A 25,971-nucleotide genomic window follows, 5' to 3' on the forward strand; every position below is an offset into this window, starting at 1 on the left:
TACTTTGTTTGCACTCGGCTAAAATCAGGGTTAATCCTTAAGCGGGATATTACCATGAATGTGGTTAAATATAGAAAACAGATTTTAGCCCTGCTTGAATAACGTCCATTGTCTGGAAATTTATGTAATCGATCAAATCCTGTTAAAACTCTTCTTTGTAGAATAACAGCAGGAAAATATCCCCCGTCTTAGATAAATGAAGTAGCATGTGGTTAGCTGTGATAAGCAGGGCAGGTTTCACGTGCTGTTGTGACAACATTTGATTCTGATTAATGCAAATAAGTTTTTATCTCTGGCCTAAACTGTGACTCAGTGTTGAAGGACGCTAACATGATCGCTAGCACAGATAGCATTCCTCACTGCAAACAGAGCATCAATAAATCATTCGTCAAGCTTGTTATGAGGTCCTGCATGCATGCAGACAAACAATCCCATGTGCTGATGGAAGGATGCAAAAACATTCAAACACACAAATACAAACTCATATAAAAGGAGTTGGAGTTCTGACATGCCAATGAGCTCACACACTCATCCTGCATTCTGTAAAGGCCAACGTGTTTACACTTTCTGTAACTCACACATAGTTGCTGTATCCATGTATGGCCTTATTTGGACCTTTTACGGTTTTCAGAATACACTGTAGATATGAATGATCGATGGACAAAGAGTCAAAGGTGGCTCTGTGAAGCTGTGCTCAGACTCAGTTGTACTTTGAGCGAATTGTCAGCATTGTTTAGCAGGTTCAATGTTAGCATGCTAATATTTGGAAATTGGTACGAAACACAAAGGGCGGCTGAGGTTAATGGGAATGTCGTTAGTTTTGAAAGAACTTAGTCATAAACAAAAGTAAAAGTTGAACTGATGATGATGGCGCTGGATGAAATGTCAGACGACTAAAGTTATTACTGTTCATTATCAAACGGGACATGAATGTACGATCCACTTTTCATGTCATTAAATCCTAATGTTTTTGAAATATTTCACAAAAAAACACAAAACTGTACCTTAAAGTGGCGGTAGATGAAAACCTAGGTGATCACCAAAGCCAGCAGGAATCATTTAAATTTCTTATTTCATGAAAAGTTGACCTTTTGGGGATACATAGATTTCATTGGACAGCAACAACATATGAAACCAAACAAAGCAATGGGGGGGGGGGGGGGAACACACATTTCTATATTTATATTTATATTTCTTGATTTAAACCACAATCGAAAACAGATTGTCTCCATGTTGCTCTTTCGACAGTCAGAATTCCAGGTCGTTCTGCATTATTGCCTCCATGAAAGCCTTTCAGCAGGGGCTGCAATCATCTGCAGGCATATTCTCTGTCTCCATGGAAACGCAGAGCAGCAGAAGGAGGAGTGGCCCGACGGGAGGGGGAGCAAGCTGATGTCCAGGATTCATATCCTAACCGAGCCTCATGTGAGTCCCTGGGATGAAACAATGGCAGGAAGAGAGTGGGCTGCGTTACAGGCCCTCTGTCCTCTCTATCGCTGTGTCTCTCTGTTTTTTCTGTCTCGTTCTGTCGGTGTGTGTTTCCCTCTCACATCTCTCTCTCTCTCTCTCTCTCTCTCTCTCTCTTTTTCACTCTCACCCACCCACACACACACACACATATCCACACAACCCTGGAATGAGGTGGACTGTCTGCAAGAAGGCAGAGAGAAGACAATGAAAACAAAAACAGGATGCCAGAGAGAATGTGTCCGTCCAGGAGGAATGATCTTTCCACCTACTAGCTGCAGCCGGACAACCTGCAAGGGTGTAGTGAATGAGTCAGGCTGAGTTTACAGTATGTTGGGAATGTGATATATACAAATAAATAACTCCTGCTGCAGTGCTGTGTCAACTGCTTGAGGGATTTATTTCTATGAGTGATGTGAGAGCCGTGAGAAAGCAGAAGTTGATGATATGTGAAATACATAAACACATCATGTGGACATCTTAAACACAATGGAGGTTACATTTCCACTGGGTGTTTGAAGTGTATTAATAAAATGTATTAAACCCATTCAAAGTCCATATCTATAACCAATATGAACATTTCACCCACTAACCATAATAAAACAAAACTATGAGCCATGCTGGCAGCTTTGTGACTAATAGAGGAGACCTGAGCTAAATGCTAACACATCTTGATGGTTTTAGCATGCTAAGTACAGCTGAGGCTGATAAGAAAGCCAATAGTCTTGCTGATATTTGTTCATTAACCAAATTCAAAAGTTGTGACCTGATGGGTTTGGTAGATTTAAGGTGGAGGATCATCAAAGTAATTACAAGGGGGGAACATGGATGTTTGTACCTGTTTCCTTGCATCCAAGCAAACATGCAAAACAATTTGTTCATTTTGAGATATTTCTCAAAAGAAAAGTCAAGATCAGTAATTGATATTCATCCTCTGGGGACCATAAATGTCAGTTTAAAATGTCATGTCAATCTGCCCAGCAGGTGTTGAGATATTTTAGTCCGGACCAAGGTGGTGGACCAACGGACCAAATGACATTGCCATCTGGAGCCCTGCTGCTTGCAAAACTATATATAAGCATGTCGCATTTTCCACACAGCTGTGACTGTGTTTATGGAAGCGTTAGTCTAAACTTGAGTAAGCTGGGGCTGTGCCATTTCTAAACAGATGACCCATTGTTGATCGAGAGCGTGAAGATTCTGTATTAACCTTTGATCAGCAAAAAGTGCACTTACTGGAAATGATCTGATCAGTAGCTGCATCATAATATCCAATTTAAGAGACAAATCAAGCAGAAGTAATACAGAAAGGGAGGAGAGCATGCAATCATCAGAACAGAAGAAGAAAGATAATTGAATGGATTGATTGATTGAAAAAATGGCAGGCATTAAAACATTTTAATTATTAGTTGCAAATGGGAGTAGAGTTTAGTTGAGGATGATCTTAATTCAAATTATATTTATTACTAGGTATAACAGGATTTGCATGCAGATGGAGCCCTTATTTCCAATGAGGCGTTATTCTCATGTGGGCAATTAAAGTGGCATTTATTTTGAGCTATTAATAAAAAAAAGAGTAAAATGTTATAGAAAACCACAGTTGGTCATGTGGCACTGATGCTGATGATGCTGATGCTGCTGTTGTTGTTATTGGCGTGATGACGTCATCCGCAAGGTGCTTAGGACAACGTGGACGGAGGAGAGCAGCCTCCCTCATCCCCTCTGTGAAGAAAGGACGAGCTGCCCTCCTCGTCGCCCACAGCAACGCTCATCTCTGTCGAGCTACATGGAAGAACCCTCTCTTCACGCTCAGTCGAGCCTGCGCGCGCCGGCGGTGTCCACGGTGATCTCCCAGGTAACGTGTCCAGGTTCGGCTGATGGTGGATCTCTTTGTTTTCCGTTGGCTAGGCAACCATTTGCAATTTGTTGAAAAAAAAAATAATTTTCTGATGAAAAACAATGATGTAATGTTGAACAAGAGGTTGTGTGTATTATAAATAGAGGGACATTCATTTTTTTAAAAATTCTTTGCCGTTTGCTTTTTGGTTTCTGTCCGCCGGTCGGGAAGCGAGTCCGGTTGCTAGGGGAACAGTTGCTATGGGCGTTTTTTTTTCTTTTTCTGCATGTGTTCAACGCGGAAATGTAGTTTATTGTTGTTATTGTGTATGATGGATTTTATTTTCAGCCGTCCTCACACTATAGCCTGACAGATAGTGGCCTTTTGAGTCCCATACTGATTTTTAAGAGTTAAAAAAAAAACACCAATATTCCCCTTTTTCGTGTAAAATATACACATATCTTTGTTTTTGTTATTAAAGAATTGTGACCCCCAAATATAGGAGGACTCTGAAGGACACCATCCATTCAATCATCAAGCCAATAAATTGGCCTTGATGATTTATGCAAATGATCATAAATCAGATTTGTTACAGCTGCATTTCCAATGTATGCCATTAGCCTACATAATATATTATTGCCGCAGTAATCAACCTAATTTCATTTAAAAAAAATAATGCATACATGTTTGCATCAGTATTGAGATGATTTTCTTGGCTATTAGCTGCTGTTTAGTGTTGGCAATTTCAGAAAATGAAATGTTTAATTTTGCTGCAGACTGGCATCCATGGCATGCTGCGTTAGGTGCCTGCAGATACAGCGGGTAAAATAAGTATTGAACACGTCACCATTTTTCTCAGTAGATATATTTCTAAAGGTGCTTTTGACATGAAATTTTCACCAGATGTCGGTAACAACCCAAGTAATCCATACATACAAAGAAAACAAAACAAATAAGTTCAGAAATTAAGTTATGTGTAATAAAATGGAATGACACAGGGGAAAAGTATTGAACACGCTTACTGAAATTTATTTAATACTTTAATACTGATTTTGGCCCATTCTTCCACACAAACAGTCTTCAAATCTTGAAGGTTTCGTTGGCCTCTTCTATGAACTCTGATCTTTAGTTCTTTCCATAGATTTCCTATTGGATTCAAGTCAGGTGATTGGCTGGGCCATTCTAGCAGCTTTATTTTCTTTCTCTGAAACCAATTGAGAGTTTCCTTGGCTGCGTGTTTGGGATCATTGTCTTGCTGAAATGTCCACCCTCGTTTCATCTTCATCATCCTGGTAGATGGCAGCAGATGTTTGTTCAGGCTTCTTGGAATCATTATAGTATTGTGGAGTTTTACCTCTGATTTTTTCAGCTCACTGTCAGTAGTGTACCACAAAGAAAACACATGGCTAATAGGGTTGTTTTGGGTGAATTAGAAACTACATGCTACCCTAATACTAATATAACACCTTAAGAAAAATGGCAAAGGGTTTATATAGTAAAAGTCAGTGCAAAGTACTACTGCTCTTGTAATCCACTTTTGCTACATATGGCGAGAGAAGAGAAGGTATTCCAGCTTTCATTGCTAGTAGCTTAAGCCCTGCACAGATCAGGTGGCAGCTGCTGTGAGTCACTTATGACACACTATTTGTTTTGGTTGACGCAATATGAAATCTGCTGCCAAAAGAGAGAATTTGGATGCACAAACATGTAATCTTGTTAAATATATGATAAGATAGCTTAAAGTAGATAAATGATAGTCTTGGAATAGCTCTGTGGAGGAGACATGGTCAATGGACCTGATCATAAAACATACATGCTACAGTTTATCTTTCAATCAATTATCATGTTTTTGATGATCATTTCATTTAAAGTCGGAAGTCTATTTATAGCATCTCTGTGGAGAACATACTAACTACCTGCTTTATAACCCGCATTTTAAGTAATAAAATGATACAGTGCTGATGATATCAAGTAAGTCGTGACTGTGATAAACTGCCAAAGCAAGAAGTTCATAGTCGTATATCACATCATCCGTTTAGAGAATATGAGGTGCTGCCATCAGACCAAAGGTGGTTATTATCTGTATAGGCCAGTAAATCTCCAGACCAACATTAGTGTCATGATCACAGTTATGGGATGACAAAATGTGAAGTTAATTTACCCCTTGCACCTATTATACCTTTGCACAGGGACATCTTTTTAAAGAAGCAAATGACCAGATAATTGAAGCTTTCTCCAATTCACTTCCAATCTGTTCTCTCAGATCAAGTTCAGCTACATCGCTCAGATGAATTAATGTGCCAAACTTTGCAGCAATAAACAACACCCACGTCTGGTACGATGCAGGAATCCTGTCTATGTGTTTGCATAGGACAAGCAACACAAGTGCCTGACTTGTTTTTTAATCCCATAAAAATATTTTGTCCTCCTGACTAAATTGTTCACAACAGATTTTTCTTTTCTCCTCACATTTTAAACATTTAGCATCAGTTTAACAATACTAATGTAATGAAACATGGCGTCATGGTTTTGTCCATGTTCCAACACCCTTCACCATCCTCCTTCCTCACCTATACCCTCCACTCCTGTATAAACCTCCTCCATCAGCATTTGCCCTTGTTTCTCTTGTTTCTCTTTTTCCTCTCTCCTGTATTTTACACTGCTCCACGTTCCTCCTCTCCCCTTCCCTTGCTCGACTTGCCAAGAGGCTGAGCTGGCTGTCACATGCCATCTGTAGGGTCACAAGGTGACACACCATCACATTCTCCACTCTCCTTTTCCTCTAGGCATATCTCTCAGCCAAAGAGGATTGTCAGTGACGGTGAGAAAGGTCTTGACTTACCAAGAACAACAGTCAGAGATGATTCAAGAGAAAGGAAACAAACTGAGTTTCTGAAGTGACTGGGCAAACTGCCAGAGAGCTGAGCCAGACTACAGACTTTGATTTCAGCCATACTAAATGGAATTGATTCGGTATTTAGTTTACTAGTTATAAACTGTACAAATGGATTTGTTATCTAATAGATAGCATTGTTTTGGTGGACAGTACTGTGCAGAAAACTTAATCTAGGGAGCTGATTAGATTTACTTTAACAGTGAGTACAAATTAGGTTTTCATTAGAGGGAAATTAATGTATATTGTAATAACTGGGTCAGTGCAATGAATACAATGTAAAGCAGGCTAAGGGAACACCATCAGGAAACTAGAAAGAGCAATAAGGAGATTGTTTCTAAAGGACAGTGGATATATTTTGCAAATATATTAAAACCTATAATATATTATTACATATCCCCCAAAACGTCAAGTAATTCCTTGATTTCCTCATTTCAGTTCGATTTGTTTGTCTGTTTGTCAGCAGGATTACGGAAAAAACGGCCTGCCCCATATTTAGGAAACTTGCAGGAAGGGTGAAGCATGGGCAAGGAAAAAAAACATTTTATTTTGGAGCGGATTGACCTTGGTGGAGGTCTATGCTCTCCGAGTGCCCTTCTAGTTGTCCTTTAAAATCATGCCGGCAGTGACAAGTACATACGTCAATGCAGAAGGCCATCGTCACCAATGGCCCTGCACCTCTTATTTTTTTGGGACACAGTGCGTAAGGGTAGCAAATCTTCTCAATGTCCCAGTGATTTAAAAAGAGTATTTGCTGTGTACATAGTCTGCAATGTCACATTGTCAGATTTACACAATTACGTTGCTCACATTTGTTCCTAGAAACACTGTATAGATTTCTTATAATCTTAAGATTACCCAACACTGCTGTGGTACAAAGTCCAATCCTTACTGCTGAGCTCTCAAGGCTCTCTCCTAATGAGAAAAAATATAGAGAGTTGGTCTAACTCATTGGAATTTTACTTTGAGGTTTATAATGACGTCATAATATACCCAACATTGTCTCAGCTCACTTCGGCACCAAGTAACCTTTTGTGCACCATCCCACCAGTGTAGAAATGCAGCTAAAAGGTCAGAGGTCAGGTCAGAGCGGCAGAATTTAACTAAGAGGGATCTAGGAGCCGGTGGCCTTTTCTGCCTCTATCATCTTGAGTGTTAAAGTGCCCTTTTCAAATGGCAAATCAAAATTATTTTTCCTCACTTTCCCTGTGGCTGTCAAGTGTTGCCAAGAAAAGGCAAGACAACGCAAGACTTGTTTCTTCGTATAGCACATTTCATGCTCAAGGGAATGGCAGTATTTTTTGGTAATATTTATATACGTGACTAAGAAATAAGTAAATAAATAAAATTCGGTCAATGCATTCCATCAGTATAGCAAATTTCCTATAATTTCATTTTAATAACAGGCAGTGAACATTTAGGCCTGGAATAAGATTTGTTTTAGCAACAGCTGCAACTTTTACCATGTTTTGTCAGACTTAAGTCAGACTTAAATTGTGGCTTTAAACTGTGTCAAACCATGTTATGTCAAAAAGATGTAACAAAGGATGCAGGTATTATGTGTTGTTTGTGCCCGCCCTCCTTTACACTGTATTCATTCCCCTTTGATCCAAAGTTCAAGACCAACTGTTTTTTTGTGTCTGCCCTTACATTTGTCTGTGGCAAGCTGAGACCTTCCAGCTGTTCATTGATATTAAGCTCTGCTTTAGATAAGTGTGAGTATATTGGATCATGGAATCTGATGACAACCATAAAGACCAAAGGACAGAGGTCAGGCAGATTCCTGTGTTTGAGTTTAAGTAAATTATAAAACGTAAAGTGAGAATGTTGCCACAAACATAAACGATGTGGAAGGATTTTCCACTTTTCTGAGCCCCAGCATAACTTTATCCAAACAGTTTGTCAAGCCGTCCAGACAGCCAGCCGGCCAGTCAGTCAGGCATGCAGCTGTTGTGCCCTCATGCCCAAACCATTTAGCTCCAGCTATTCAGACAGGGTCTTCCCTCTGTCGGTGTCCCAGCCCCAGTCAGCTATTCAACCACTCAGCTCCTCTCCTTCCCGACCCCCCACCCCTCCACGCAGACCTCCTTTCCTGCCCCAGGATGTGATGTAGTGACGTGGACACCAGCACAGGGAGACTGTCCTTGTTCTAATGTGTTTGTGCACCGAGGAGGTTACAAGGAAACAGCTTGCCAGCGGCAGGCAGCTGCTGTTTCCTACGGCGTGCAGCAGTTTGGGGGGACAACAGCAGGATGCCGTGGGGGAGAAGTGGCTCTGCGGCTTTGCTGTTTCTCTCGGGCAAAGCCATCGCGTGGGCCAAGGCCAGGTAGGATCATGGCTCTGCTGCCGCTGTGGACTCAGGGGTGCTGGGACCTGAAGCTCATTTATGGATTAAGCCACTCCACTACAATTAGGCTAAACAGGGTGTGGGTGCTCGGCAAGGTTGTTAAAAAAGTTTTAATTGTGCCTCCATACTTTAGTTTGATGTATTTTTACTGGACGGTTAGTTCAGCAGTCTGATTATCATTTTTAGTATCCATGTTTTGATGCTATTTGCTGTTGTTTTAGGGATGTTGTAGACTGTAGCTCTCTGTCTGTGTTTATGATTTTCTGTATCAATGGACGGATCCTGTATGCTTTGGCAGGAACACATTCTCAAGGCTGTGTGAGCAAACTGTTGCATTCTCTGCAGGCTAAGAGGCTTGCCATGGAATTCAGCCACGAGGATTAAACACAGTGTTGCTTTCAACGCCAGCAGCTTTTTTCAAGTGGATTACCGTATTTCTTGACCAAAGTTTGTTGGATGGGGTTACTTGGTGTTATTTCCCACAGCGCTGAGGTTGAGCGTAACACAACAGGTTGACATTTTGTTCATTCTTCTCTCAGAGTGGATGGCTTCCTGTTAATTCCCTGTGTTGGTTCAGGCCCATTCAACTAGAAACAATCCCAACACCCTGACATTTTCATTAGTCCCTGTTTTAAATTTTCTATTTACAAAGTAGCATGTGTCTTATTTTGTGGCTGAGCTTTTTAAATTGTTGGCATGGTGAGAAATATTATTAGCCGGTTTAAAAATAAGACTGGGCTGTTTGTGCTCCTGCTTTTTGAGCCTCTCCTCTTCATAGTTTGTCTTCTGAGTGTGTTCTATAGAGGGCTGGCATACTTAGTTTGAGGTCATTTTAGTTATTAGTCTGGCTAAAGACTATTTGTATCTCTATAATTTAAAAATTTAGAACCTTTATCCCATTTATTGTTTAGATAGAAAGCGATAGAAAGCCAGTCGTATGACAAACTGTGGAGGTAGGTGAAGTAACTGGTTTTCTCATTTCCCTCCCAGTCTCACCAGGCAACTGGTTCTGTCTGTTTACATCCTCAGTTGATATATAGGCTGTCATCAGCATTACAAGGGAGAACGAATAAGTGGCGATGAGTGATTTGAGGAGGGGTTTGAGGGGCTACAGTGCCGCTCACACACAATGTTGACAGACCTGTTGCACTTGAGGAACTTCAGGCACTTTCTTTGCCTCTAGCTACACATATATCACATCCACACTCAGCCGCCTGAGTTTTACCTCACCTGTTTAGTCAAGAGTTCAGGTATGAGGTTGGACAAGGATGTAAGCTATGAGGGTTGCAATAAGTAGCTTTCTTCAGCATATAAGCATTATTTGATTTAACATACCACGTCATGAACTGTCACAGCACAAGTATGTGCTATTTGATTTTAAGATTAGCAGCGTGTAATGTACAATGCAAGACTAACCACAGAGTTTCGAAAAGAAGAAAACATCTTCATCCTTTGAACCGTTTGATTAACTTAATTCTTACAGTAACAGCGAAGCAAAGAGGTGAAAACATGCCTAATTTTTTCAACAAAGAACCCTTTGATCAATTAGGTCAAGTTAAGTTGTGTAGCTTTCACTAAAAGGTCAATAAAGAGCCTGAGGTATACATGTGAGTGCAGTCAGCTTTTACCCTTGTGGCTAAGGGATCGTTTACATCTATTAGACCTGGACTAGAACAAGTATCTTTATTATCTTACAGCCCTTGGGCCCTTTTTAAAAGGGTCAAATATTCTTGTTTGAACAAGATGTGCCGGTCATTAAGCACGCAGGCTGGGCGTATCCCCTCAGTGGCGAGGGAGGGGACAGGTGTGAATGATGTGTCGATGTACAGGGAGTCGTCACTCCCTCCTGCATTCCAGCTCCACTCAGCCCCAAGCGTCAGTGAACAACTAGCTTCCTTATCACCACACAGAGAAACTGGAGCAGCGGACAGATTTACAGCACACTCACATGGTGTCCAACTCACAGGAGTATATGAAGCTAGCTTTTTGTGCTGGTTTGTAATCCCTGGATTATTGTAGCATTGTAGATATGGGAGGCAGAGAGGAGGTTTTGGTGAACAGGCTCGGATCCACCATGCCGTTTCCCCGCACCAGGTTGAACCGTTTCAGGCTTCGTCCTAGCCGAAGCCCGGTGTGGAGCAAGCGTGTGAAGCCGTCCTCCCACAAGAAAAAAGCCAGGTATGTGTGATGAGACGGAGCTGGAGCTGGAGCTGGATCAGCGGGAAAGAAAAGTCATAAATGTTTTTGTGAAAGTTTGAATGTTGTCTGTGCTTGAAGCCCACTGTGTGGTGAAGTGCAAAAATAACCAGTGAACATCAGAAACCCTGTAGTTATAGTACATGTAGTTCATGCTGTGGAGTCTGGGTTTGTTGACATTTGTTGTAACATTTGAGACGGACAAACCGTCATTTGTTGGGTAGAAAAAAAGTTTCTCTTGAGAAGGTTTGTGTCATAATAATGCCAAAATACTACTCAGTATTTTCACATCATTTTACTCTCATTTGAATTTTTATTGCATTCCCTGTAGTTGAAGTGGATCCAGAGTGCACTGCTGTGAGTCAGCTGTCTGCAGACCTCTGATCTCTCAGGCTTGATGTGTTTTATTCATAAGAGCAGCAGGTTGTGAGCACATGTTTTGGCTTTGGTCAGCTGTGTGTGAGGGATATACTGAGCTAGTTGTTGTATGAAAAGACAGCCTTTATTATGTCTATATTGCATCAATGCCACATGTTCTCTCCCCTTACTGGTTCCTGTATCTAAACTCAAGTTATTGGCTAATGTTGATAACTTCAGATAGTAGTTACTATATTTTATTTTACTACTTCAAATCTCTGCTTTCTGATGGATATTATTCTTCTCTTTTTCTGTAATTCCACATTACTTCTCACTAATAGGCCGAGACGTTAACACAATAACATCCTATATAGGTTTGTCCAAATCATAATTAAAAAACGATTTGTGTGACTAAAGCACAGTATTCAAAGCAGATCTGCCTAGAGTTGAAACAGTTAGTCAATTAACAGAAAATTGGTCAACAACAATTAGGATTACTGATTTATTGTTTATGAATTCAGCATTCATGACAAACATCTGCTTTTTTCAGCTTTTTGATAGTGAGGATTAACTTTTCTTTGCTTTGTAGTCTTGGTAGGCCTATCCAGTTTATGATCCTACAGGGAAACGATTTCTATCTCTGTTTCTTTGGAAAGAGGCTTTCGATGAATTAAGTATCTATTGAAACTCCCAACTCCTGACTTCTAAGCAACTTCTAAGCACACACCCCCTCCCCCCTCCCCCGCATCAGAGATACCTTGAAACTGGTTCAGCACACTAAAGTGTTGACCTGGAACAAATTGTATCTGTCTTCAACCGATGTGTAGTGGGTTGTGGCATCATTCAGAAACTTAATTCTCAATCATTGCATAGCAGCTCGGATTATGACAGGTATTTTTGGCTCTGATACAGAAGACTACTATGATCGCACTGTCTCTCTTTGCGTAACGTTGGCGTGTTCAGCCATCGGACATTCCTCAGATATGTACGAGTATGGTTTGGTATGTCTCTTGAGATTTAGAGGAATGTGACTGAGCAGCACACAGATGGGGTGACTCAGCTGACCACTTCCTGTGTCTGTGATCCCCATGTCACATTTTAGTGCCCAAGGGTGCAACTGTGTCTGCAGCTGAGTGTGTCCCATTGTGGTAAGGGAACAGTTGTACCATCTCTTATTGAGTACTTCACAAGAAACGCTGGCTGCTATTTTTCTTGCTAGATTTCAGAAAACAATCTGACAATCAATTTTTGGGGGGGAATTGTTTATTGTATTTCTGTAATATTCTTCCATTTTTAGTGGGTTGCAGTCTTGTATCTGTTTCGGTGGATGAAGGGGTGTGACCCACAGGAAAACAGATCTCACATTGTAACAGTGACATCTAGTGGACCTAAAGGGTACTATGCCTCCAGGACACATTTTGCAAGAACAATAGAGACCCCCCTTTGTGTCCGCTCTCGCCATCTCGCTCCTCACGCCGGCCCCATCCCTCTCCTTTTGTCTCTCCATCTCTCTGGATCGCTTCAGTCTCCATTCCTCCTGTGTTTGTATGTGTCTTTGTGTTTCTGCTCGCTGGTTTGCATGCATGCGTGCAATCTCTTTACGTGTGTGTATGTCTGTACCAGAAATCCCAGCCCCAGCGAGATGAGCGTGGAGCCCTGGGCCAGCCCGCAGGACCAGGCAGCCGCTGAGCACTCACACAGCACACACGCGCCGTCCGCCCAGGATCAGGAGCAGCGCCCCGACAAACTCTGCCTGGATTCGTTCTGGAGTGAGGTGGAGACCATTCGTCAGGGAGTGGCTACACAGACCTCGACAGCAGCAGGAGAGACTCCAGGCAGTCAGAAGGTAAGAAATACTGCATGGCTACTTCTGCACTGATGGATTAAGAATGGACAGAGAGAGAGCTGAGATATGGAGGTCATCTTCAGTCTATGTGGTGGAATTACAAACCATCGGGGTTTAACACAGCTGCTGCTGAGATACTCCATGAAATGATGCATCTGTCATGGCAACATATCAGGTGTCTCTCATGCAGCAAAGATGCGCTCATCACCATGACAACACTATCAAACACTTTGCGGCAGGGAGTGTTTTATGTGCACAAGCCAAAAAGCCATTCGGAATGGGAATGCTCTTTTATTATGTTAAGGGATTCTGATTGTGTTAATGCTGCCCTCATTCATAGATCCTAATCATGATGTGTTAAACAGAAACACTCTTTTCAATGAATTTTCGCTCTGAAGTGTGGATTGTGGTGTGTAAATGAGTCTATGCCCCAAACAATTTTATGGTCTTCCTTATTGATCTTAAACATTTTCCTCACTACTGTATTTATTGTCCAAGATTCAGTTGCAACAGCTCTTCATGGTTTCAGACTTACAACATGAGTGATTACAAAGCGGAGATTTACACATCACTAAGAAGAGATTAGTTGTTACTAAACATTAACACTCATTAACTGCCAGGTGTTACTGTTGCGTATCTAAGTGAATCGACAGACAAAGCTAACGTTAGCTTATTAATATACAACCCGTTTAGACTGAACAGGTAAAAAGATAAGATGGAATAGGTTTGACACATCTGACCTGACACTTGACTGTTTAATGATGATGAAGATTTTCTATCATAGTTGACAGAATTCACACAACATGCCTCAAATAACAAAACTTGATGCTACAATTAGCTAATTACCTAATAATATCACTAATGTCGTACTAATCACTCTGAAACACACACATTTCTCAAAATCATACCTTCTTTTAGTTAAAAACTGGCAGTTATGTTGAATATATTGTTTATGTTACAGCCTGTGGTGCTGCAATGACTTCCTGTTTACAGTCCATTGCTTTGATTGGACTTTGCTACAGATTTTTCCTAATTGTGGTTACAACAGACTGAGGAGGGACTTTATGCTCACACCAGGTCCAGAAATGTAGACCAAATTTTATGCATTACATTAGATAAAAATTATAATTTACTGTAGTAAAATTGTCTATATGAAATTGCATTTATCTACATGTTGCTGTTGCCTCTGTGTATTTACATGTTGCCGGATCTTTCACTGTCTGTTATATGTTTGTCTCTCAGAAGGCGAACAGGAGGAGCAGTGGTTGGCCGATGCTGGTTTATCGACCCTCATCAGCGAGGACAGCGAGGATGTGGACAGAGCAATGCTGCTGTCCACTCTGACCCGGACCCAGGCCGAGGCCGTCCAGCGTCGACTTGATTCCTACACGCTGTCCCTCCGCAAGAGGAACAAACCAGCCCCGCGAGACGTTCGCGACATCTTCAACTCCCCCATCACTCAGGTCAGGAATTTGAAATACCTTTGTAAAAAAGTTGTTCTGTAACTCAACATGACCTCTTACACCCCGGCAGAGGAGGAAAAACAAGAAAAAGCTAGCTCTCCATGCCTCAAAATGAAGTTAAAATAGAAAAGAAATGTGGGAAATTTGTGAGTGACTTGTAACAACCCTACTATGTCCTTTGTTAACATCAACCCACAAGAAAATGCAAAGACCAGTCCCATGCTGTCAAAGCTGCATTCAGAGAAATATAAATTATCCATTTCCCCGGTGACTGTCAGGACTCAGTGAAGGACTTTCCATTGTTCCGCTGTGTTGTGCTGTCTTGTTCTACACAGAGCTGACCTGTGACAATAAAGGCAAATCGCATGTAAAGGCCATGCTTTGTCCTCCCTGTCTGCCTGAGCGGCCCTGAGAGAGGAATAGATACACTGTTCCTCTGATCCATATCAGTCCTTCATCAAAGGAAACACTCTTCATATCCATCTCCATCTGCTCAGTGGACACTAAAAAACACTACTACTATTCCCAGTGGGGGACAAAATATTAAAGGACTGATATTTTAACAAAAGTTGTTTCTTAGACAAAGGGTTGTTACTGTGTACACAGGACATCTATTGCGTGTCTGTCCATCCCGCGAGACAGATCTCTTCTCAGTTGCTCTCTCTGAGGTTTATTCCAATTTGTTTTATTCGAATCGAGGATCTAAGGACAGAGCATGTCGTATTCCTGTACACAGATTGTAAAGCCCTTTAATGGAAAATCTGTGATTTGTTAGATTCTGCTGCATAAAATTTGACTTTACTTTGACATGTGTTTGTGACGTGTCAATAAATGCTCTCTTTCACCAGACCCTTCTTCCTGAGTCCCAGCATAGCGAAGACTCTGCCCAAACCAGCATGGCATCGGTGTCCAAAACACCATTTTCAGGTAAGAGCTACAGATACAGTGGTACTATTACAGTTAGCCCCCCCCCCCCAAAAAAAAAAAAAAAAAAAAACGAGCAAGCAACCTACTAATAGGTTTGACTACAAATGAACTGCCTCACATGTCTTTAAAAAGACATATATGAAGAAGAAAAAGTCAGGTGAGCAGCAGATTTGTGAAGTCCTGATGAGGGATTGTCTGTTGGGATCAGTCCACAGCCCCGTCTTCTATCTTCTAATTGGTTCAGATTAATCCCCGGATAACTCCCCATGTCAACAGCTGCTGAAGAAAGTCCCTGTACTCACAATGCTGAGTTCACTGGCCAAATCACACTGTTTTTGGATAGTATTTAGGTTTTTGTACTGAGAAAAAAATGAAAAGGGAAACAGTCCTTAATAAAAATGAAGTTGTTGACCTCTCAACAGTGAAAACATGCAGCAGGTTGGTATTTGATTTGATTGATTATAGAAAGGGCCATAATGTTACAGATGCCACAGTAAATGGTGACATCTGTATTTGGTAAAGCTTTTCTTTTTGAGTATTGACTCTAACCCGGATTCTCTAAATACTCTACTTCTGCCAAATGTTCTTTTGTTTTGTTTTTATTTTGTTGCTATGTTTTTGGGAGATAAAAGATAAAAAAGCGTGCGGGTACATTTCCTCATTTCTTTGGACTTTTGGTCCAACATTTTCCTTCCTCTTGTTCCCTCATGTAGTGTGCGTTCAAATTTTATTTTCATGACTTCCCTCACAGTTGACTTCCTCAAGTGAACTAATAGATTGGAGTTTGTGTGTGTTTCCCACTCAGCTGTGACGCCGGAGCATCATAGGGGCGCTCCAAAAGAGGAGTTCTTCATCACCGACGTGGCTTACTGCGAACAGGCCGTCATCTTCCTCAAACAGGCCAAATTTCCTCAGAACAACAGCCAACGCAGAAAAGAGGATGGCACCCTGCCTGTAAGCATTAAAACACTTCCATATTTTCTTCTCATGAATGAATCCCCTGCTGCCCTTCAGGAAAAACTGTGGAAAAGTTTTCAAATGTTATTTCAAATGTGGAACTTTGTAAATGTTCCAGTGACGTAATGAAATGGGAAGAGGATTTGCAAATAGGGAATAAAAGAGAATTACTGATATAACTTCACAGCGTGGACTTCCTACAGTAATTTACTTTTGGGTGGGTGTGAAAGTACATCGTTGACATCATTTTACAGAAAACAGGACATGATAATAATCACATCCTTTTTGGCAAGGCAAAGAACATACATGATGAATAAAAACAGTTTGGCTTGTGTACCTAGATGTAATATACATCTTTGGTAATGGAGGAAAAATACATTTCATTAATTTGGGGCTTTTGGACCACATTATATTTAACTAAAACTGTTCATTGTACATTTAAGTTTCTGTCTGGAACAAAGTATTTTTTGGGGTTATGGGTTATTTTTATGTAAACCTGCTCACACACAAACCTTATTGTTAGCCAATGCTAATCGGCCCTGCTGTTGGTTAGATAACAGGGTTAAACAAAATACAGGAATGAGGGAATTAGCCCCAAACAAAAAAAAGAGTTGTTGTGTCACTGGGTCCAGCAGATTTATTATTCTATTTCAGGAAAAAGTGTCCTTAAGGAAAAGGGAAGAATTTGTGTTTTTCAAGGTGTTAATTAAAGAAGCATGAATACTGTTGCCACACTGCTTAGAGTATTAATCATGGAATGGCTGTTGCACATTATATAACAATGAGTATTATGTAAATGATTTGACACTGTCACATTTCCTTCTTTATCCCATTCTCTCTTCCTGTGCTTTTTTTGCTTTGTGTGCTTCTTTGTCTTACTTTACCTCTTCACCTCCGCCTCCCATCTCTCAACTCCAATCCCCCTCTCCTCACTTTTCACTTCCTTCACCTTCTCAGCGGGTGATCTGCCCCAAGTGCCGTCTAGGAGTGACTCGTATTCAGGATCTCTCCCACTCTGACATGAAGAAGGTGCGTCAGTTGGCTCTCATCGACATGACGGCGCTGTGCGACCTCCTAGAGCTGGAGGTCAAAAGGCAGAAAACCAGCAAGCGGAAAATCCCGGGTATGGCAGCACTGACACACGAAGAGGGCACTTTATAAACACACACACAAGGAAAGCTTTCTTTCTAATTTCTGAAGAGACTTCTTCCTTTTGCCCTGCAGTCTGGAATTCAATATAAAAAAATATTCTTAGTAAAGATTTTCGTAGTACCTGTTTCTGTATACATAACAACACCGAAACTTAACTTTGGTGACAAATTCTTTAGTACCGGTAATACTTTAATCAGCGATAACTAATCCTAGCAATTTCGTGGTAAGCCAAGGTGTGTTGGCACACTAATATACAAAGAATGACATGAGCTATGACGTGGCAGTATCAATGTAGGTACACACACACATACAAACACAGGAAAATGTCTCCCTTATGAAACTTTAGCTAAATGTCAATGTGAGACAACTGAATGACACGTTGTTTCTCCCACAGAGAGCTCGCTCTACGGTGTACCGCTGGCCACGCTGCTGGAGAACGATCAGAAAATAAAGGCCAACACCGTTACTCCTCTCTTCATGCAGGCTGTAAGAACCGGCAACAGTTTATATGACCTTTTAAAATAAATCAATTATTGTGTGATGAAAATAGTTCCAAATGCTTTTTATTTGATCGTAGCAGTTTAAGAGTTTGGAGTTAATTTAGCCAATAATCTAATGTGCCTGTAATATATCAGTTATCCTCCCCTGGTCCGACACAAGATGACAGTTTTGACCATATTTTGCTCAGCCTGTGTTAAACCTGCAGAACATGTGTTCAGATACACATAAAACAACCTCAGTGTCCTCTGAATGTGAAAAGCTTTGACCACACCCTGTATGTAGCAGCAGTTACTGCGAATAACCAGCAGAGGTGAGCAAGAGATTCTTATCTACTGATGCTTGACTCTCTGCCAATGTCTCTCTCTCTCTTCTCCCTCTCTCTCTCTCTCTATGCAGTTGTTGTCGTTTTTGGAAAAGAAAGGTGTCGATTCAGAGGGGATCCTGCGGGTTCCAGGATCTCTGTCAAGAATCAAGGTACAATATTTGGATCTACACATTATTTATGTCATACAAACCTCAACACTGCACCAAATTACCACATCCCTTTTTTGTAATCGTATGTTTGAAGCAAAGAAATGAAAAAAATATTTCATGACCTAAAGGGCAGCCAAGATATTGACACTGTTAAATGTCAGAAGTGCCGGAGCAACAGTAAAGAAAATCAAACAGCTTCACTGAGTTTAAGTATAGATGACATTTAGAAAAGTCCAATGAGACTAAATCAATTAAGTTTTTTCTATCAGATCCATCTACTGATACTGTATTTAATTCAGCACATGCACAGTAGATGGTGAATCAATAAAACTAAAGCAGACAGAAGAGGGCGCCATTTGGCATCAGGACAGATTACTGGGATTGTACAATGAAGTCCCTTTGATAGATAATGGATTTGGCAACAATGATCATTTAAATAGGATTAAGTCAATATTTTAGTTACTTTTTCATCTTTACAAAATAGTATACCATAATGATCATATTTTTCTTTATCCCAAATTAAATTCAAAATAGAAATATCATAAATATATTTGCAAATAGTGTCGTTTTGTCCTGAGACAAAACAAAGCACAACATACACAAATACAAATAGAGCAAGAAAACAGGTCTATGAATTCAATCCAAAGCATAAAATCCTGTATTTTTATAAGACATATGAACCATATGGCCTGTATTAGCAACAAGCTGTTCAAGAAGAATGGTTTCTCTGTTATAAAAGTATAGAAAATAAATTTGACTACAATAAAATAATTGAAAGTGTTGAAATAATTCTAATAATTTGAATGTCTGGGAGGTGGAATGAAAAATGACAGTTCATGTGTGATCATTGGTTTCTACCTGCAGCTGCTGCAGCAGAACCTGGAGACAAACTTCTACTCAGGGCAGGTCAGCTGGGACGAGGTGAGTCCGAACGACGCTGCGGCGCTGCTCAAGAAGTTCATCAGGGAACTGCCCGCTCCTCTGCTCACCCCCGAGTACCTCAACACCTTCAGTGCCGTCAGAGGTCAGTGTGCAACATTTTAAATCTCTTTAAGTCTTTCAGGTATACCGTATATCAGGATGCAGATGGGGAAAGTACTTGAAGTGACTGAGTGTGTTGTGTGTGTGTGTTTTTTTGTCTGGAAAGTAGCATATTTACTGCATAAATCAGGCACACACAATTATTCCTCTTCTCTTTCTCTACATGACTTCTTCTACATGCTACATGACATGACATCTGCTGCTCACTTCTCCAGACAGCTCAGCAGGGTTCACATCATAATTACCTGAGTCTCCTCTCCGTGAAGCTTACCTTTTCTGCTCCAGCTGAGAAAGCAGCATTAAGATGAACAAGTTGATAGCCTTTTAAGAGCAGCTGTAGAGGATCTGCTATTTTCACATTAGTTTCACCTTAATAAAAGGATGGACTGATGTTAATGTGATCTGATTGATGACTCACTGATGTTTAGTTTGCGAAGAGAATCAGCACAAAGTGATAAACGAGGTGTGACCACAGAGACATAAGCTAACAAACCTAATGGCCACCTGTCACAATGTCATTAATCTTTAGGTATCCCATTACTCTCAGCCAAACGCAGAGGAAATTAAGAACATGTGTGTGTATGTATGTGTGTGTGTGTGTGTGTGTGTGTGTGTGTGTGTGTGTGTGTGTGTGTGTGTGTGTGTGTGTGTGTGTGTGTGTGTGTGTGTGTGTGTGTGTGTGTGTGTGTGTGTGTGTGTGTGTGTGTGTGTGTTAGACCTGTCTTACCTTTTGCTTCTTCTTCCTTCAGACATCACAGAGTTGAGGCAGAAACTCCACATGTTGAACCTGCTCATCCTGCTGCTGCCTGAGCCCAACAGGAACACACTGAAGGTACTCACACACACACACACACACACACACACACACACACACACACACACACACACACACACACACACACACACACACACACACACACAAACACAGACACAGACATGGAGTTAGATAAAATATTTCAAACTTCAACAGCAAAATATTCATTTGCACATTAGCGAACCACTAATAATAACCTAATATAGTATTATTTAATAGTAACACTCATACAGGCAATTTTTCTAAGGACTTTAAGTATTTATTTTGTTAATATACTTAATGTACTTTCACTTCAGCCAACATTTTCATTAGTTATTTAACAGTGTTGATCTGAATGCTTCCTTCACCATGTACACACTTGATCTGCAGGCACAAAAGAGGAAACTAGCTTCCAAAATGAAAGAATCAAGTTTGAAAATTCCTTTTATCTTCAAGGGTTGAAAACACAGAATCCATAAATGACTCCAAACATGTTAAACTGGCCTTAAATCTTTATTCAACTTTCTTCACACCCTACATTCCCTTCCTTAAGGTTGTCAGAAATTCATCCCAATTTACACTCTCATGAAACTCAAAATACCAAAGCACTGACTCACAGAACATTACTATATTGTTCTTCCCTTAATCCACATTTTAAACACTCTGCTTTGTTATGTAACGGCTTGCATTAACCACGACTCACTTTCACCGACACAAGTGTGCAGCCCGCTCCGCTTATAGCATCCAGAAGCACAAAACCCACCTGAACTAATTACTTTGACTCCAGTGGAGGCAGCTGAAACGTACTGTGCATTAACATACTTCTCAGGCGAGGTGTTACAGATGATTCAGTCACTGTCATAAATCACTTTACTCCATTTTTGTGCGTCAGTGTAAGTGGCCTCTCAACATTTACACATTGTTCAGTTGAAAGTGAGCGTCCTTCATCTCTGTAAAAACAGGAATGTTCATATATTATGATAAAAGATCACCTTTGATTTCACGCATGCATGTCTCCATCTGTGTGGTCCTCAGGCCCTCCTGGAGTTCCTCAGTAAGGTGGTTTCTAGGGAGAAGAGGAACAGGATGAACCTGTGGGCTGTAGCGACCATCATGGCTCCAAACCTCTTCCTCCATAAAGCCGTACCCAGCAGACTGACGGAGGGGGCCGAGAAAGGACACGCGGAGAAAGCAGCCGATGTCATGAGGCTCCTGATCCGCTACCAGGACCTGCTCTGGACGGTAAGACAGCCTACATATTCAACCCCATGAGGAGAGGATTGTTGGTTTAACTGTAGAAACATTAGATATAATAGTGTTAATATTAAGAGGCTATTGTTCGTTTTCTACATGTGTTAATAATAAACATTGTTTCTGATAAGTCTTTAAACATTCTTTTTTGTAATAAGGAATAATGAAGCAACACTGATAACAAAAACTTGGCATTTAATATCCCTGTTGCAATCTAGCAAGTTGGAAATTAAATATCAGCAAAAGCTGTTTTTAAATTTAACTTGAAGGTTACATTTTCATTTGAAATAGTTTTCTTTACAAAATTCCCTTTTTTGCTTTTTCTGGCAATAAGCTCCATGAAAACAATCAAGTAAGCTTTATTTGTTTACATATTTCTTGCCATGAAAATACATCCATCACAAATGTTGCGTCATGTTCCCTTTTCTCTTCAGATACCCAATTTCCTCATGAGCCAGGTGCGAAAGCTGAACGAGAACAGTAACCGGCGGTACCAGTTCTACGATCGGCGCATCAAGAACCTGCTGAGGAAGATCCACACAGACAGCCGGGAGAAACCTGATAAAAACACCTCAGAGGTGAGCAGGTTTACGTCACTGTTCTGCTTCATACACTCTGCTTACAGCACACCAAGGCAACAGCAACATCCAGTAGAGTATAATTACAGCAATAAATACTGCATACTCTCATGCTGTCTTTCAAATGTTACACAGTGTTTGGTGTTGAAACGTCATTCTTTTAATATCCAAAGTTAAATACAGTGATTTCTTCTGCCCTGCAGCCGTGCCGCACAGTGAAGATCCAGGTCGGGGATCTTGTGAACAGCACCATGGAGTTCCAGCTCAACATCAACTCCCGAGTCTCGGACCTGCTCGCCCAGTTTCAGCGCACATCCCTCCGCAGCCCCGACAAAGGAAAGGGCAAAATGCGAAGGTACAATTCTGCACAGACTTTAGATGACAACATGCTAAAAACTCTTAACTTAAATTTTGTTACGTAATGCTCACAGCAGTTCAGTTTAGGCTTTTTCTCTCACAGTAGTAATGGTGTCACTTCTGTCACCTGATGAAGTATTCCTTTTAGAGAAACATATCTAAAATGTATCCACCTTTATGAAAAAAAAGATGCTATATATGTGTTGTCTCTCAACAGAAACGGCTCTGTGGCGTATCCCGACTGCGCCCTGTATGAGGTGGGAGGGAATATTGGTAAGTTGGAAGTGGCTTCAGCACTGACATTTGCATGTCTTCCTGCTCATTGAGCCGACGAGGGAAACGAGTTCTTATGTAATGAACTGTGAAAAATACCAAACGAGATTCGAGCAGTGCATCTGAAGTTATCGGAGCAGACAAATGCTTATTACACACATGTCTGTGCTCTCACAGGAGAGCCGACACAGTGAACAAAAAACTTGTTCTGTCAAAATCAGCTTTTGTAAAACTTCTGGATCTTCACAATAAAATAATTCCCCAAAATGTCCCATTTATAGCTTTTCAGCATATGTATCAAACAAAATATCACATTTAAAGACATTCAATTTGGGCTCAAGGAGCTGGATGGACATATTTAAGAATGTGACTAATTGAGACTATAATGGGCAGATTAATCAATAAGAAAAATAATCATTAGTTGCATCCGTAATTAATATAAAAAATCAGCCGTACATTTTTTTTATTTTATTTATTCCAACAACAAAGGCTTTTAGTAATTTTTTATGTGTGTTTTCTGCAGGTGAACACTGCCTGGATCCCGACACACACCTTCTGGATTTGTACAACAGCAACTCTGGAGGAGAGTGGGTCATCAGGCTGAAACCCAACGCCAGCAGACAGCTGTGAAGGACGGACGAACAGATCGGGGAACAGGTTGCCGAAGAAAGACAAAGGCAGAGCCTAAAAAAAAAGATCAAAATCCACGCAGCCCTCTCTTCTTGTCCTTTTCATCCTTGGAGCAGCAAGGGAGAAGAGACAGATGGTCAGATGGAGGAAGCAGACACAGATAGAAGGAGAATCTGCCAGGAGCAGAGCCTAAGAACTGTCTATGATCAGATGAACACACTTTGCCCTCTGTCTCTTTCCCTCTTCCTTTTTTATCTCTCTCCATTCTCCTCTCTTTTTTCTCCCTGCACCCCATCATGTCTCGCCTGCGTTACCGTGGCGCCGCGACGCTGCGAGCACAAAGCTGCCGACGTGACTCATTACTTCCGACAGAGAACATGCTGCATAGAAAAGAGAAGAGAGAGGCTGGGCAGTTTGGTTCACCATCTTTTCTCTCAAGCATTCATCTCCAACCATGAGCGAGCAGATGCAGATGCAGAGCACCTCTGGCTGTAGAGAGCAGAGGCCCCGCCCCCTTCTCAGGTCAGCCAGACAATGTGTTTTCAAATCATAGGTTTCATTCAGCAGTTTTTTTGTAATAAAAGATTAAACAGGATTCAGGAGCTTTACCAGCATATTATTGGTTAGATTGGTGCCTAACCCTGTGCCAAACACATTTTTATACAACAGTATTCTAGGTTTCATTCGTGACCTTGGAAACTGCAGTAGGTAGCTCTTTTGGAGGGTTTGAGATCCCCAGAACAGTAACTTAGGAGACCTACATGGCAGAGAAATCTTCTTCTCCAGGGGATATTTACCTGAGGAAATCAGGTTTCTTTAATCCCCCTATCCGAAACCAAGTTGCTTGTTTACTCACTGAACTGCATATAAACAGAGTAACCACAGTAGTTATCCATTTAGCTTATGATTTGGACAGAAAACTCGAGTTCTATGTAATGCCTTTTTAATTACTGATAATTAAAAGACAGCAACGAGAGAAAATGAATTGAAAACTAAACGCTAGTGGCTACAGCCCACCTGGAGACAGAACGGGACTTCAGCTCTGATCAATCAGTGAATAGAATGACTGATACCTCTCATCTGCTGTTTATCTCTCCGCTGACCGTTTTTCCAGCTCAGACGTTTTGATCACAAAGTAAACAAAGGATTCTTCTCTGTGCCATTGAAAGAGATGAACTGATATGTTCTTATCTGTGAAACCCTGCGATCTCCTGGGCCTTATAAAAAAAAAAAATCCATGGACTTCCAAGGACCCCTGACTTGTACAGATCAGTGCTCAAAGAGACTTTTCTTTTTTTTTTGATACCAAGGGATTTGGTGTCACAACCTCAAGGACAGATGCTGCACCTCTAAAGGGAGTTGTTAAGGACACAGTGAAGCTGGTCTTCAGTTCATCATTTTTAAAACACATGAATGGAGCCAAAAGTGCTGAAGTGACTCCCGGGGGTAAACTGGGATTATTGTTGTTATTTATATGAATGTAACGCCATTGTTGCTTCTGTATGTGATGAGTATTCTGTAGGCTAGAGAGACTTAGGATAATGTGGAGCTGCTGCACTCAGTGTAACAGCATGTTGTGTGAGGTCAACCACACTCAGTGTGGGAATTTGCAGTGTTCTTGTACAGATTTACTTGATGCCGAGTTGTTTTTTTATCGATACATCCTAAACAGTACAGTAAGATAAATGTCATGTGTAAATATTCATTCATTCATACACTCTGCTGTGAAGAAGCCCTGAAATCACTGCAGTAGAACTGTTTTGATTTCGTAGCTGTACTGAAAGTGTTCCAAACACACGGGCAAGCAGCAAATTAATGTGTTTAATATTTGGCGCCGATCGTCAGATGTGAATCATTTACTCCTCGCAGCCGGGGCCATGTTGGTGCTCCGCGGCCATTTTGTGGGAAACGTCTCCCGCTCTCCACTCAATAGATGGAGTAATGACAGCCGGCCAGGCACCAACATCCATCAACACCCTCTGCTCCATCTCTGTCGCCTCCCAATAATGGACTATAATGGTGCATCAGAAACATGCCGAGGAATCACATTTCTCTGATAAAGGGGAAGGTAATAAATGGCTGTTATAAATTCTGCTGCCCTGGACCCGACGACAGCAGCAGTGTGTGTGTATGTGCGTGCGTGCATGTGTGTGATGAGCTTCATTACACAAGTCCAATTGGCCTGTCCCAGGGTCCCAGGCACAGTTCAGTGCTCCGGCACAAAGCGAGCTGATGAAACTGCCTTCTGCTGACAACCAGGAGATCTAGGTCACCTCTGAAGCAGAATCCCAGAGGGCAAGAAGTGTGAGTACGAACGCCCCGAGGAGCCGAGCACATGGGCACGTATCGTGTAAACACACATTACACACACAACATGATGTGGAGTCACCGAACGGGGGGGGGGGGGGGGGGGGGGGGGGGGGGGGCACATCTCTCATGCGACACAGGTGTTCTGTTGTTTGTGTCTGTACATATATGTGAATGAGTTTGAGTGAGAGAGAAAAAGCTTCCTGAAACAGTGTTGTCCATATAATCACCCAGGGAGACTAAACGATTGACAGTTACAGTTACAATTGTTTCCTGTGGTCAAAGTGTTGTTGTGGACCTCTTATTGTCTTCATCAATGTCCAG

General features: G+C 41.2%; 1 protein-coding gene across 1 annotated transcript; it reads left to right on the forward strand.

Annotated features, from left to right (window-relative positions):
• The first annotated feature begins 10,573 nt into the window (after positions 1-10,573).
• LOC129105836 (rho GTPase-activating protein 40) lies at positions 10,574-25,734 on the forward strand. The gene is given in 16 exon segments (XM_054617042.1): positions 10,574-10,722; positions 12,721-12,890; positions 12,893-12,943; positions 14,186-14,406; positions 15,255-15,333; positions 16,139-16,287; positions 17,248-17,413; positions 17,837-17,928; positions 18,340-18,417; positions 19,282-19,441; positions 20,208-20,290; positions 21,287-21,493; positions 21,937-22,080; positions 22,284-22,435; positions 22,655-22,710; positions 23,234-25,734. Coding segments are annotated over 16 exon segments (2,064 nt in total). The 3' UTR covers positions 23,341-25,734.
• The last annotated feature ends 237 nt before the right edge of the window (positions 25,735-25,971 follow it).

The sequence above is a fragment of the Anoplopoma fimbria genome, chromosome 17 (assembly GCF_027596085.1).
Source record: "Anoplopoma fimbria isolate UVic2021 breed Golden Eagle Sablefish chromosome 17, Afim_UVic_2022, whole genome shotgun sequence".
Classification (NCBI taxonomy): Eukaryota; Metazoa; Chordata; class Actinopteri; order Perciformes; family Anoplopomatidae; genus Anoplopoma; species Anoplopoma fimbria.